The 14,944-nt window shown below is 35.6% G+C and overlaps 2 protein-coding genes across 3 annotated transcripts; one reads left to right on the top strand and one right to left on the bottom strand.

The window, feature by feature from the left end:
• The first annotated feature begins 3,515 nt into the window (after positions 1-3,515).
• LOC136209624 (uncharacterized) lies at positions 3,516-6,867 on the top strand. The gene is made up of 7 exons (XM_066001146.1): positions 3,516-3,649; positions 3,756-3,827; positions 3,962-4,060; positions 4,985-5,074; positions 5,227-5,299; positions 5,378-5,609; positions 6,536-6,867. The coding sequence occupies exons 1-7, from the start codon at positions 3,615-3,617 to the stop codon at positions 6,688-6,690; spliced, it is 756 nt and encodes a 251-aa protein (XP_065857218.1). The 5' UTR covers positions 3,516-3,614; the 3' UTR covers positions 6,691-6,867.
• A 1,785-nt stretch (positions 6,868-8,652) lies between these two features.
• On the bottom strand, positions 8,653-14,452 carry LOC136209021 (glutamate--tRNA ligase, chloroplastic/mitochondrial). 2 transcript variants are annotated; one of them, XM_066000364.1, is made up of 14 exons: positions 14,323-14,452; positions 13,923-14,243; positions 13,730-13,848; positions 12,446-12,567; positions 12,140-12,322; positions 11,666-11,784; positions 11,298-11,346; positions 11,095-11,196; positions 10,880-10,982; positions 10,737-10,800; positions 10,416-10,530; positions 10,126-10,226; positions 9,526-9,682; positions 8,653-9,145 (listed from the first exon to the last, which is right to left on the bottom strand). In XM_066000364.1, the coding sequence occupies exons 2-14, from the start codon at positions 14,228-14,230 to the stop codon at positions 8,903-8,905; spliced, it is 1,785 nt and encodes a 594-aa protein (XP_065856436.1). In that variant the 5' UTR covers positions 14,231-14,243; positions 14,323-14,452; the 3' UTR covers positions 8,653-8,902. The 2 variants fall into 2 exon arrangements, with proteins under 2 accessions (XP_065856436.1, XP_065856435.1); XM_066000363.1 differs by having other exon boundaries at positions 13,923-14,412.
• Between the last annotated feature and the right edge of the window lie 492 nt (positions 14,453-14,944).

The following is a 14,944-nucleotide window of genomic DNA, read 5'->3' as shown; positions in this document are numbered from 1 at the left end:
GGGTCATTGAGGCTTATAGCCTAGTCGAGTGTCACCGACCTCCATTCATTGTGAGCTTTGATCGTGAGCAGCCCATCCGTTCTGCAGTTCGTTTTATAAGAAAGTTATTAAATTAGGGATTAAAGTGAAGAAAAAATAAAGTTATTTGATTATGGATTAAAATAAATAAAAATAAAGTTCTTACATTAGAAATTAAAATGAATAAATATAAAGTTGTCATAAGTCCCTTTACGGCTAACTTTTCTTTCCCATACCAAATGTCACGGGTTAAGTATTTGGTCTCGTGTGATGTCAAGACTTTCCTCCTAGAAATACAATTGCTTTTAATTGTTAATTTTAAGTAGTGTTCATCTAGATCTTGAATGACCAAGTGAATTTGATCAATCACCATTAAATTTAAGTTTATTAAATTAAAACTTATAATGCTTTGAATCTCCACCTTAAAAAGTCTAACGGTCAATAGGAGTTCAAATGAATAGTAACCAACATAAAAAAAATTAATAAGCCAAGTTCAAATGAATAGTAACCAGCATAAAAAAAAATTAATAAGCCAAATCTCCACCTTAAAAAGTCTAACAGTCAATCAGAGTTCAAATGAATAGTAACAAACATTAAAAAAAAAAAAAATTAATAAGCCAAAGTCTAACGGTCAAATAAGCAAAACTATGCCAACATTTAGAGTAAAAATACTTGACTCTCAATGTTAGAAATGGTTTTTTTCGCTTATCCAAAAAAAGAATTGATTAATCTCATGAACTTAAAGACATTTATGCATATGAAAAAGCTTAATACATTCTCAATGTTAGAAATGGTTTTTTTTTTTCGCTTATCCAAAAAAAAGAATTGATTAATCTCATGAACTTAAAGACATTTATGCATATGAAAAAGCTTAATACATTTCTAAGTGTATAGTCTCGAATTAATCATCGTTATTACATACACAAATGGCGTGCCATCATAATCCATATCGGAATTACAAAATTCAACTCGGCGGATTAGAAAATATTTATCCTCATACATCAAACTTTCGTTATCAAAAACCTTTCATAAGAAAATCCGCAAATATATAACACCTTTCATAAGAAAATCCGCAGATATTCTCAATTCGATAGAGCAGTCGCCGCTGCCGCCTCTAATGGAGGTTGATCTTTGTTTAATGTTTCCCAATCAACTTGTCTCAGTATTTCAAATCTATCATTCAACGTAACAAATTCAGCTTCCGGAGCAACAATGCCACTAGTTCCGGCTTTATGAAGTAGGATGGATCACACTAGCTCCCATGTCCGGGCCATGAATTTTTCCAGTTAGCAACAATCTAAGCGACATGAAAAGTGATTTCCCCTACATTCGCAAACCATATATATTATTTCAATTCATCGGAGATTGAAAATATAGTAAAAGAAAATGTATTGACCTTGCGCTTCATCGATTTTCCGAAGCTCTTAACCCATTTTTGCCAACCGGATGGACCATCTTCTAGGGCACTTACGAGTTCACCACTATCGTATGCAGCTAAAACCGCGCACGAAACTTCAGAAAGCTTATCTTCTATAACAGACTTGCATTCTGGACTGCAGATATTATACATTAAGTTAGCTAACTAACAATAATCATAATAAGAAATTGAATTATGAATACCTATATTGCATGAAAACTCTTCTTCACCAGCGTTTCCGCGTTTCGTATCGGTTTCCTAGCTATATTTTTTTTAGAAATAATGTTTCAAGGTATCTGTTTCGGTATTAGGTTCCGTTTCCGTGCAACATAGATTAATACTAATCAGATGGATGTAACTGAAACAGACTCCACAATCCTAGATCCGATTCTATATGCCAAAATGAATGACGCTATCAACTAAGTTCGTTTCCTTTTCCGTGCAACATAGATGAATACTAATCAAATGGATGTAACTAGACACAGACTCCACAATCCTAGACTATATGCCAAAATGAATGAGGCTATCAACTATGTCCGTTTCCGCTTCCGTGCAACATAAATGACTACTAATCAAATGGATGTAACTGAAACAGACTCCTCAATCCTGGACTCGGTTCTATATGCCAAAATGAACGACGCTATCAACTAAGTACCGAATTACTTCTTATTCTATTTTTTTTCCGCATCCTATTTATAACAAGATAAAGAAGCCGAGTATATGTCCAGAACAAATAAAAAAGCACATAAATGATCAGAGAGACTTCAAAAACGATGCCAAATAAAATTCAAAAGATCGGTCGTTGAAGAATCACCTTTCTAGCGTTGCCAATTTGCGGGAAGTTCTTAAAGCATTTGATGTAGAGGGAAAAATTCAGCTTCAAACGACATCAGAAATAGCTCCAGCACCATTGGATCCTCTAACATTTGTGGCTTTTATTGGGATTTCTAACACGGCTGAAGAATCAGTTGAAGATCCTCTAGAGGACTACGAGTGACTGCAACTCGGAATATAGTCTGGGAGATGAAATTTCTCATGATTATGAGTCAGGGGCATCCAAGAAGGAAAAGTTCAGCTTGATATGTCATTAGAGATTTCTCCCACACGTATGAATGCCCTAGAACCTATGGATGGGAGATAAAACAAAATATTATATTTTAAGATAATGCATTAAGTTTTGGTAACTTTTGAGATTGTATGCTCTTATGAGCTTTTGTAGCCAATTATAATTAGGGATATGGGTCAAATTTAACATTTAATGTTTTAAACGAAATATAGATTTAACATAATATCTGAAATTGTGTGGGTAAATTACACCCATGGCCACTGAACTTTGTCCATTTTAACATTGTGGCCATTGAACTTCAATTCTTAACGGTATGGTCATTAAACTTTACAATTTTTAACATCAGTGGTCATCCAACTTTAACCAAGTCCTCAAAATGACCATTAACGACCTCAAAATGAAAATATTCAAGAATTGAAGTTGTTGAGAACTACGTTTACCATGAACCCACATTTTTTATTTTCCAAAATCACCTTTTTTGAGCTTTTTCTCCCTAAAAAATCATTTTCTCTCTCCTAACCAAACAACACCTAAATGACCTAAAAACAAAAATTTTCAAGAATTAAAGTTCCTTAAAATATCATTAACTTTTCGAATTTTTTATTTTCAGACCGTCAGTGGTCGTTTTGAGGCGTTGAGTGGCCAACGGTGTTAAAATGTGTAAAGTTCAGTGGCCAACCTATTAAGAATCGAAGTCCAGTGGTCATAATATTAAATAAGTAAAAATCAGTGGTCATGGATATAATTTATCCGAAATTGTGTAAATTTAACCATAACTTTCCAATAAATAAACTACAGTAGAACCTCTATATACAAAAGTTTGATTCCAAGTGCTGAGAGTCTTTGTTATACCAACCTCTATATAGGAATAACCTCCCAATTGTTATACAAATAGTCCGATCCCAAGTGTATTCCTATATAGAGGTTTTACAGTAGTTTGAAAATATATACTACACTACTATTATATATCAAAACTCATAAATTAATTGGAATATTTTAACTTTTCCAAATACATGCAGCCGCCCCCCAACCAAACCTATATAGAGTCATTTAGGACTATAGAGAATATCGTTCATTGTTTGTTTGCTGAAAGTCGAACTTAACTAGGGATCGATGATGGGAGGAAGTGTATCTGGAGAACTGAAATCGTATGGACTATAGTGTTTTGAAAAGCTTTCATTATCTTCTGTGTCTGCTTATTATTAATTTGCGTTTTTTTTTCTTCAATTTGACTGTTCTGCTATGCAATTAAAGGATGCAAAGAGGAGCTGATGCATCACAAGGAAGCTCCGAGCGTCGCCGAGTCAAGAAGAAGCGTGCCTCAAGGTATAGTTTCTAATTTATAATTGATTTCTTCACCGATTCTTAGAGTGTTCTTGTTTTGGGGTTAGAGGAGGCTAACCTTATTTGGAAAGGAGTTTAAGTTTGTGCTTTTTATTTCGTTTGTTCTGCAATTAAAGGCTGCAAAGAGGAACTGATGCCTCTGAAGGAGAGATGGCTGGAGGCTCCGAGCGTCTCCAAGTCAAGCATAAGAGAGTCAAGAAGGAGCGTGCCTCTAGGTATAGTTTCTAATTTATAATTAATTGCTTCACTGATTTTTAGGGTTTTGATTTTTGGCGAATGAAATAAGTGGTCTGACTACAACAGATGAAATCCTGATTACTACAACAGATGAAATCCTGATTACTACAACAGATGAAATCCTGATTAGTTACTAATATTGATGATAACATTGTGAAAAATTAGTGCACAAGGTTTCATGAATTCATGTTAAGTAGGCCTTGTTTGTTGTGACATTTAGCATGACTTGGTTGTAGGTTTTGATGATTTCTTCTTATTGCTGTGTTTTGAAAAGCTTTCACATTACATGTTTACCTTTAGTCTTGTGGGAACATGGTGGGGATGAGGATATGGATGGAGATAGAATCCTTGTCCTTGTTCCCATCTCATCTCCTTGCCTCTGGTTTAGTTCATTGTGTCCATAGTTTAGTTCCTTGTATAAGGAAAAACAAACGCAAGTAAGAAAAATGGTTGAAAAAAATAGATATACCTTCAGTTTGGCAGCCTTCTGTGTGGAAGAACTGATACTTTCGTATAGAATCGTCTCACTCCAATAACGGGTGTATGGACAAATAGGATTTGGTGACAAACTTGAGGTCCTACGATATGCTAAAGAGATTGGCCATTAGACTCAAAATTTCTAATCTATAATTAATTTTGCTTCACTAATTGTTAGGTTTTGGATTTTTGGCAAATCAAATACCATGGTCTGATTAGTTAATAATATTGATTGATGAAATTGTGAAAAATGACTGCACAAGGTGTCATGAATTCATGTCAATTAGACCTTGTTGTTGTGACCTTTACCATGACTTGGTGGTAGGGTATGATGATTTCTTCTTATTGCTGTGTTCTGAAAAGCTTTCACATTACACGTTTACTGTTAGTCTGTGCTTTTCATTTCGTTTCTTCTACAATTAAAGGTTGCCAAGAGCAATTGACGCTGCTCAACGACAGATCGATGGAGGCTCCTACCGTGGCCGAGTCAGGGGTACTAGAGTCACGAGCCCTAGGTGATAATTAATTTCCTCATTAATTGTTAGTCTTTACTTAAGCAAACTTAAAATTCTACATGATAAATATATTTTTTAGTTATTTGTAGCTTCTGTTCAGCTATTAGTATGACTATAATACTAATTTTTAACATGATTCTTGAGCAAAACAGTTTAGTCGCAATCTTGAAGGAAGTGAATCTTGGATATGGGAAGATGGCTTTGGAATTTTATGAAAAGAGCCAGGTTTCCTATTTGCGCTCTTTCAAATTTATTTTAACCACTTGTGCTGCAGCATTTCTAATTTTACACAATGTTGGTTAGGATGCTGAGTTTGAAGTTTTAGAAGTCCTGGATGTAAGTGGTTCGAGATTACAACTCCCTGCATCTGAGAGCGATCAATATTGGATTCATATCAGCTTCATTGCTAAACACAAGAATGCTGACTGCAGTGATGTCTCTCCAAAACACTTCTTTGGTGAATTGCTTAAAGATGATTGTTCAGGGAAATTTCATGCCACCTACTGTTCTACATTTGAGCCTAGTGATGATCCTGGTAATGCACATATTATCCTTTTGTTGCATTTGTTTTGTTTGATTTATGTACTCTGCGGGTCTCCAGATTATGGAATTTACTGCAAACTGATGAATATATCACGCTTAGTCACGTTGCATTTGAGGGCTTATTAACAAATAAGCAAGTTAAGGGGATTAGTTGTAACGTTGTGAAATTTAGGGCTCAGTTGCAGTTTTTGGACAACTTGGGGGGCTGGGGATGTATTAGGCCTAAAATTTGCATTGCCTCCCTTCCCCTTTGGCATATTACACATTTACTTTCCTCATTATGTGGGGATGGGGAGAAAAAAAATCATGTCCCCACGGGGATTCTTAAAAATATGTATGTTTGGAAAATAATGTACATTGGACAATTTGTAGTTCATATGCATTCTTAGATGTTTATTTTTATATTTGATAGGTTGATGTATTTCATATTAATTTTGATTAATGTATGTTTTTTCGTATGAAGTATACTAATGTTTTATAGTTACCTACTTGTATCATACTTTTTTTTTAAATTACACTTTAGAGTTTTGAGTAACGGGGAATGGAGTTGGGGACATTTCATCAATGGGGATGGAGATTCCCCATCTAGAGGGTGCTAGTTACATATTCATCATCAGTTTTTTCAATTATTGATAGCGCAAAGTTAAAATTGATCTTGCTTGAAAATGTTAGGTTTAAATTTGCACGATTTTATACGTTAAGGGCTAAATCTGTACTTCGCGATTTTTTTAAAATTACACTAAATAAAATACGGAGATTCCCCATCTAGACGGTGACGGTTTGCAATCCTAGTTACATATTCATCAGTTTGCAGTAAATTCCGTAATCCGGATACTCTTGCAGTAAACCCTTTGTTTTTGTTTATGTGAACTCTCTCATCTTGACTGGAATGCTCAAGTTATAATATTGATTATGCAGGATTCAACCACGGTTGTATATTTTGCTTGCCTGATCAGAAATTTCATCCTACTGATGGATATTGTGTTGGTCGTCCACCGTGCTATATACCGAAAGTGGTTTATGGTCATCCGCCATGGCTTTATGACGAAAGTGGTACATGTTTAATCAAGTGACTCGTATCTATAGGCCGGAACAAGATTAGAAGTTAACTGCATTTTAAGATGACTGACATAGGAGAGAAAGAGTAGTTCTTATTTTCTGGTATATGTTTTTCAGAACTATGTGGTTATTTTGAGGTTTGTGGAAATTTGATTTGCATTTCAGGAATGATAAAAATTTTCTTTTTTGTAGTTATTTAGATTACATTTCATTGGTAAAAAGCATTTTTAGACCATTGATCTTTCACTTTTTGGTCCATTAGTTGTTGATCTTTTAGGCTTTGATTGGATGAGAGGTTTTGAAGGGTGATTAAAGGGATGGTAGAGAAGGCTAGGGAAGGGGAAAGAGGGAGAGAGAGGGTATTACCTTTACCCTTATTTAGGAGAGAGGGAAGGGTTCATCAAAACCCTTCCAAACCCACCGATTTGGTGGATTGAAAATCTATTAAAACCTTATAGATTTTGAACCCTTCAAAACCCTTCATTAACCCTTCAAAACCCTTACCCTCATATTTTTTATTCTTCCAAACAAGGGTTTCCACTGACTCTTCCCTACCCTCCCTTTAATTACCCTTCAAAACCTCTCATCCAATCAAAGCCTTAGGGTTTTGGTATTTACCGCGCCCCAAATTACTTATCACCGCCCTCATTTGGACAATTTTGCCTTTTATATAAAAATTTTGCAAAACTGGGGAAAAAAATTTGAGAGAAAATTTCAAAATTTAGCCTAAATGGATGGTGCATTTCCCCCAACCCATGGCGGGAACGGATGGCGCATCCGCCCTCACCATGGGCCGGGGGGAATGCGCCATTTGTTCCCGCCATGGGTCGGGCGGATGCTGCATCCATTCCTACCATGAGGCGGGGGAATGCGCCATCCGTTTAGACCAAATATTGAAAAATGCAAAATTTTCTAATTTTTAGTGACGAAAAATGCTAAATCATTCAAACAAATATGAAAAATATGTATTATTTTCATGGTTCCGACGCCTAATCATCCATTTTCGGGATTCGGATGGTCACACATCAATTATTTTCATAATTTCAATTATTGTTGTTCGGGTTTATGATTTTGGAGAGAATTTTCAGTTTTTGATCATAATTATGAGAATGGCAAAAAAATCCAATTGGGGTGGGATAAGTAATTTGCAGGCGGTATTTAGCAGCTCACTTTTGGACACTTTAAGCTTTGGTTTTTTTTTTTTGGTCTTATTAAGCTCTTGCTTCTTGGCGCAATGGTAAACGCTGTTGTTTAATAACAAATAAGTTGTTTCTACCAAAAGCAAACTAGTGCTTTGCTTAAGTCCCTTTACGGTTAACTTTTTCTTTCCCATACCAAATGCCACGGGTTAGGTATGATCCAAGCCAAAACTTCGTGTGTCGTCAAGACTTTCCTCCTTAGAATACAATTCCTTTTAATTGTTAATTTTAAGTAGTGTTTATCTAGATCATGAATGACCAAGTGAATTTGGTCAATCACCGTTATATTTAAATTTATGAAATCAAAACCTACAATGATTTGAATCTCCACCTTAAAATTTTAATAAGCCAAAGTCTAACGGTTAATCACAGTTCAAATGAATATTAACCAACATAAAAAAAAATTAGAACCCATTTGTTTTATATATTGTTTGTTGTTGTTTGCTGTTGCATCCGCTTTTGCAAAAGACTACTTTTTAGGAGTAAAATGACAAATTATTAGAAGCATCCGGTTTTCCATATCAAATGAAGGATCTTATATATATATTTTGACACATGTAACATGGATCCACGTATATTATAAGAAATCCTACTATTTTAAGTATTCCATAGTCACAATACATTTATCCAAATGTTAATTGGGGGGTCTTCCGAGTGACATGCAAGATCAGGTGCTTAATATAATCACTCCTTAATAAACCAAAATCTAACGGTCAATCAAAGTTCAAATAAGCACTACTATGCCAACATTAGAGTAAAAATACTTGACTCTCAATATTAGAAAAGAATTGATTAATCTCATGAAGTTAAAGATATTTATGCATATGAAAAAGCTTAATACATTTCTAAGTGTATAGTCTTGAATTAATAAATGTCGTGCCATCATAATCCATATCGGAATTACAAAATTCAACTCGGCGGATTAGAAAATATTTATCCTCATACATCAAACTTTCGTTATCAAAAACCTTTCATAAGAAAATCCGCAAATAAATAACACCTTTCATAAGAAAATCCGCAGATATTCTCAGTTCGATAGAGCAGTCGCCGCAGCCGCAGCGGCAGCTAATGGAGGTTGATCTTTGTTTAGTGTTTCCCAATCAACTTGTCTCAGTATTTCAAACCTATCATTCAACGTAACAAATTCAGCTTTCGGAGCAACAATGCCACTAGTTCCCGCCTTATGAAGTAGGATCACACTAGCTCCCATGTCCGGGCCATGAATCTTTCCGGTCAGCAACACTCTAAGCGGCATGAAAAGCGATTTCCCCTGCATTCGCAGATCCAAACGGATATATTATTTCAATTCGTTGGAGATTGAAAATAGGGTTAATTTCAAATATAACCCCTGTGGTTTCAAGTTTTGGCAAACAGTGAAGACATGGGTATTTGCCTAAATTAAGCGTTTGTTTATGATTTGTTATTACAAAAACATCCAAACCACGGGTATCTATTTGTAAAATATTCAAACCACAGGTACCTATTTGTAAAAACACGCAAACCACAATAATTTATTTGAAAAACGGAGTGTACCACAGGTATTTATTTGCTCGAAATCAAACCACGGGTATTTATTTGCCAAAACTTAAAACCACGGGGGTTATATTTGAAATTAACCCTTGAAAATATAGTAAAAGAAAATGTATTGACCTTGCGCTTCAACGATTTGCCGAAGCTCTTAACCCATTTTTGCCAACCGGATGGACCATCTTCTAGGGCACTTACGAGTTCACCGCTATCGTATGCAGCTAAAACAGCGCATGAAACTTCAGAAAGCTTATCTTCTATAACAGACTTGCATTCTGGACTGCAGATATTGTACATTAAGTTAGCTAACTAACAATAATCATAAATGAATACCTATGTTGCACGGAAACTCTTCTTCACTATTTCCACGTTTCGTGTCTGTTTCCTAGCTATATTTGTTTAGAAATAACGTTTCCCGGTATCTGTTTCCATCAGTTTCCGATTCCATTTCCGTGCAACGTAGATGAATACTAATCAAATGAATGTAACTGAAATAGACTCCTCAATCCTAGACTCGGTTTCTATATGCCAAAATGAACGACGCTCTCAACTAAGTACCGAATTACTTCATATTCTTTTTTTCTTCGCAGCGTTTCGCACTTTATAACAAGATAAAGAAGCCAAGTATATGTTCAGAACAAAATAAAAAAGCACATAAATGATCAGAGAGACCTAAAAAATGATGCCGAATAAAATTCAAAAGGTCGGTCATTGAAGAATCACCTCTCTAAAGTCTCGTGGAAGGGATAAGATAGCAAATTCGAGAGTACTTTGTCCGAATCAGTAACCAACTCAATCCCATCCTTAAGCAGATGAATTGCTTCCTGTGCACAGAATTATATTGAGACTACTATTACGTATTTCGCTACGCACGATTCAAATTCAGAAACATTAAACTAGTCAATTCCTATTGAAATTGAGTGAAACTAAGTGAAATTTCATTCTTCGGATGATCATCTATCGTGATTCTTGGAATTAATAATTAACGGCATATATAGAGAGATGAGCCTTACTTCTACGAATGATCCTTCAGAATGCACAAGGATTCCGGTGTTCTTCCAGCGTTCACCGACGAGTTTAACTAATTTCTCTGACGAAAGTGCTCTTAAATGCTGACCATTCATCCACCTTCATTTTGCATACATACAAAGTTAGGAAGAACCTAAGATATCAAGAGAACGTAAATTATAATATCTCGGCTATACGTACAAATCTCAAACATAGCAACACAGTTATTGCAGAATCTAGGAAAACGCAAGACTAAGCAACATATAAACCTTTCCAACCGAACATAATGCAAATCGGCAAATTAGTATTTCAAGCACCATGATTACCTCAATTTTGTAGAATCAAATATAGCACCGCTTTTGTTAACACGGTCGATAGAGAATTTTTCAACTGTCAATCACTCAAAAAGGTTCAGGTCACTGAAATATGGAAATCTCTATAAACCAATGGGTGGAGTAAATAAATTTACCGAGCTGTTCAAGGGTGAAAAATTCATTCTCGGTGCCATCGCCCCAACCTAGAAGTGCCAGGTAGTTCACCATTGCCTGAGGCAGATACCCCATCTCCCTGAACTGTTAAAAATTAATTACTGAGTAGTGAAACGGCGGTGCTTGCTAGAATAGTCGAGTAATTATACCTTAGAAATTACGTATAACAAAGATAAGCATCGGAACTGAGAACTACCTGACCAACCGAAGTTGCACCATGTCGTTTTGACAATTTACTCCGATCTGGAGCAAGAATTAAGGAAACGTGTGCAAAGGAAGGCATAGAGAATCCAAGAGCCTGTGCGAAAATCGTATATCGGAAAGTAAGTTGAGTTCTCCGTAAAGGTTGAAAGGTAGAGTACATATCTGTTTCTCATTTAGAAGTGTACTTGATCATACCTTGTATATCAGTGCTTGCCTTAGAGTATTCGGTAAGTGCTCTTCAGCTCTGAAATGCAATGACGGGAGTAAGACGGGGAAAAAATGTAACGTGTAGGGGTGGCAATTTCTGACACGAATACACAATTTACAGAGACAACCCGACTAACACGACACGATTGACACGAAAATCATTTTTCTAGCATTTATATCATATATAACCATATGGAACATATATATGAGATACCATAATTTTGACATGAAACACGAAATTGCCACTATCCGCAGCCCAGAACCAAACAACACCACTTCAAAGGAAGTAAGCAAGACGAATACAGGCTCGACTTGTAGAAATTTTAGCCATAGATCTTTACAGGAACTGTAATTACCTTATCACATGTGAAATAGCCATGGTAGCATCATCGACAGTTACACAAAAGTTGTACACCGGTTGTCCGTTGCTTCTCATAATTACAAAATCTCCAAGTGTGTCCAAGTTCCAACTAACCTTCAAAACATTCATATGGGGCTAAACCATTAATTTCTGAATTCTGCAGCTATATAATCTATCTAAACGAGGGGATAGACAACGCAAAACAGAGAGAAAACCCCTTCCCCACATCGTATGATAATTATACCTACTTGTCTAAACTACAAAAACAAGTGCACAAAACGAAAGTCTATGTTGCACAGAAACTCTTCTTCATTGGCGTTTCCGTGTTCTGTACCCATTTCCATTTCAGTTTCCATTACCGTTTTCTAGCTATAATTTTTAGAAATAATGTTTCCTGATTTCCGTTTCAGTTTCATTAATAATGGGTAACAAGACCATTATAATATTGGAGATTTAGAATAAAACTTACTTCACCCCGAATCAGATCATTAATTTTCAAACTCCCTTCCTTTGGCACACGAAATCGATACGTGTAAGGAGTTCCTTTTGCAAGCTCTTCTTGTACCTCTTCATCGGTCGCAGTGGCCCATTTACCAGCATAGACAGGAGGCAACTGCTTTAATTTTGCTATCTCCTTCATTTTTTCAAGCTCCTGAAGAGCAACTATGATGAAAAACACTGAGTTGAAGAAAATATTTCTACCAGTGACAGCAAAAATAGAAATCGAAAATGAAAAAAATACCGTAAAAGGCCTAAATGTATCAAAGAAAATTACCTCACTGGAACAGAAGCAACGATAAACATGACCAGATTCCATAAGTTTCTCAGCATATTCCTTATATAACAAATTCCTTTCAGATTGCCGATATGGTCCATATGCTCCACCTAACTCAGGCCCTGTAATAAAGGTCTCAAAATCATTCTATATGTACTATGAGCAACAGTTAGAACTGAAAATGAGCCGAGTCAGTGTTCGGCTCGATAAAAGCTCGACCGAGTTCGGTTCGATTTATAAACGAGCCGAGCTTGAGCACGGCGAAACTCAGCTCGAAAGCTCGCATAAAGACCCAGTTATAGGTTCATGAACAAGCTCTTTTACAATGTTTATGAACAGGTTTGTGAGCAAACTTGGTTCGATTATTTTTTTAATAATAGTATTTCTTATGAAAGGAAAATGTAAAACTACGTAGTTTTATGTGCAGGGTTGTAAAGCGACTCGGCGTTCAGCTCGATAAAAGCTCGATCGTGTTCGGCTCGATTTATAAAAGAGTCGAGCTTGAGCACGGCGAAACTGAGCTCGCAAGCTCGCTAACTGGCTCGGTTATAGGTTCATGAACAAGCTCGATTGTAATGTTCATGAACACGCTCGTGAGCAAGTTTTCGATTATTTTTTTAATAATAATATTTCTATAAAGGGGAGTGTAAAACTGCGTAATTTTTTTGTGAAACTTCAGTTTTGCAGGTTTCAAAACTACATCGTTTTAGGTTAAAGAAATCTCAAATGAACATGATTAATAACTAACAAGTTATTCGCGAGCAAAGTTCATGAACATAATTAATGAGCTGCTCGCGAACAAAGTTTGCGAACAAATAAACGAAATGCTCGCGAGGTCATGAACTGAGCTTGGGCTCGAGCTCGACATCAGTCAATTTTCTAACGAGTTGAGCATGAGCATTCCAAAGCTTGGCGTGATTACACAACTATCTGTGTGAAACTTTAGTTCTGTAAGTTTCAAAACTGTGTTAAACAAATTACAAATTAACATAATTAATGAACTGTTAAGGAGCAAAGTTCATGAACAGAAAAGTTCACGAACAGACTGTTGAGCTCTAGCTCGTCCATTTTCTAACAAGAAGGTCAAAGCTAGGTTTGGCTCGATTACAGCCCTGGGAACAGTTTCCTCCAATTAGTAGCATCTCTCTAAAATAGCAATGAGAATGAACAAATAAAGAAGTGAGACAGAGTTCATATCACATTGACACAGTGATCTTGAATGAGAGTATTAAAAGCACACAAAATCTAAAAATAAAAGCATTGTCAGAAGTTATGAAAATGTACCTTCATCCCAATCAAGGCCAAGCCAAGAAAGATCCCGGAGCACTGCTTCCTCAGATTCCTTAGTAGACCTTTCCAAATCAGTATCCTCAATCCTCAACACAAACTTTCCTCCATTGGACCTGAAATTCTTAACCTCAATTCACAATTCAAAATTCCACTCAGAAATGACGATAGCGCAAAGAAATAAAATAACCTAGCAAAAAGGTAATTGAAAAGAGCAGTTCTAGCACCGCCAACATGTAGATTGCCGGTCGGTGAAGGAGCAAATCGAACTCTAACTTCTCCTTGTTCACCAGAAGCATTGGCAGAGACCGAAAAATTCCTGCCTCTTCTCCTATCAGCGAAGTATAAAGAAGAAGAAGAAGATGTTACTAGAAGCTGATGACAGCGTACATTATAATATCTGCGAAGAAAAGAGGAGGAACGCAAAATTGGAGGCGCGAGATTTGGGACTACTCTGAGTTTCATCCATGGGGTTCCTCCAATAATACCCGCCGCCATTTTATTCGGCCGCCTGGAGAAGATAACGGACTTTTTATATTGAAGATATAGGAATTGAGAGGAAAGAAGAGTATAGGTGAAAGCAATTGTACCGAAGAACTTAGCAGATGGATAAAGAAATGGATTTTGAGATTATGATAAGAGAATTCCCGTCAACGGCGACGGCCATGGCTAAGATAAGACCTTGAAATTGGGATACCAGATGTTAGCTCAGGCAATTGTATCCAGTTGGGCTTTAATGGGCTTTTGGAGAGGCCACGAATTTACTTCGAGTTTTAATAAAAAGGGGTTCCTATATGAATATCATAATTAATTATCAAATCAGATTATCAAATTTTAGATATATCAATATTTTTTATATATAATAAATAAACTATATTTTATATATCTGATTTTTATAAATTTTAAATCCTAAAAAATATATCATAAAACCTAATTTATAAACTCTAATTCGTAAAACATATAAAAATAATGATTTTAGTAGTTTGATATAATTAATAGTTTGATATAATTATGACTTAACATAATTATAAATAGTTTTTTAGAATTGAATCTGTATGTAAATTTCCCTAATAAAAAACTAGTCGGAAGTCGTGTGATAATAAATTATGTTATTATTTTCTCAATTAAATAAATTTTATAGTTTAATTCAATCAGCAATATATAATATTTGATATTTATTTTAATTTTAATTAAAGAAATATTCAATTTTAA

Source organism: Euphorbia lathyris, chromosome 10 (genome assembly GCF_963576675.1).
Source record: "Euphorbia lathyris chromosome 10, ddEupLath1.1, whole genome shotgun sequence".
Taxonomy (NCBI): domain Eukaryota; kingdom Viridiplantae; phylum Streptophyta; class Magnoliopsida; order Malpighiales; family Euphorbiaceae; genus Euphorbia; species Euphorbia lathyris.
Note: the sequence above shows the minus strand (reverse complement) of the source record. Positions and strands in the feature narration are given on the sequence as shown.

Bases quoted from the DNA above. Each gene is read 5' to 3' on its own strand.
- LOC136209021 (XM_066000364.1), bottom strand. From the start codon at position 14,230: ATGGCGGCGGGTATTATTGGAGGAACCCCATGGATGAAACTCAGAGTA. The intron at 11,785-12,139 runs GTAAGTTTTATT...AATGTTTTGAAG, and splicing joins ATGATCTGATTCGGGGTGAA to GTTAGTTGGAACTTGGACAC. The intron at 9,146-9,525 runs GTCAATACATTT...CTGCGAATGCAG, and splicing joins GCAAATCGTTGAAGCGCAAG to GGGAAATCGCTTTTCATGCC.
- LOC136209624 (XM_066001146.1), top strand. From the start codon at position 3,615: ATGATGGGAGGAAGTGTATCTGGAGAACTGAAATC. The intron at 5,300-5,377 runs GTTTCCTATTTG...AATGTTGGTTAG, and splicing joins AATTTTATGAAAAGAGCCAG to GATGCTGAGTTTGAAGTTTT. The intron at 5,610-6,535 runs GTAATGCACATA...TTGATTATGCAG, and splicing joins TGAGCCTAGTGATGATCCTG to GATTCAACCACGGTTGTATA.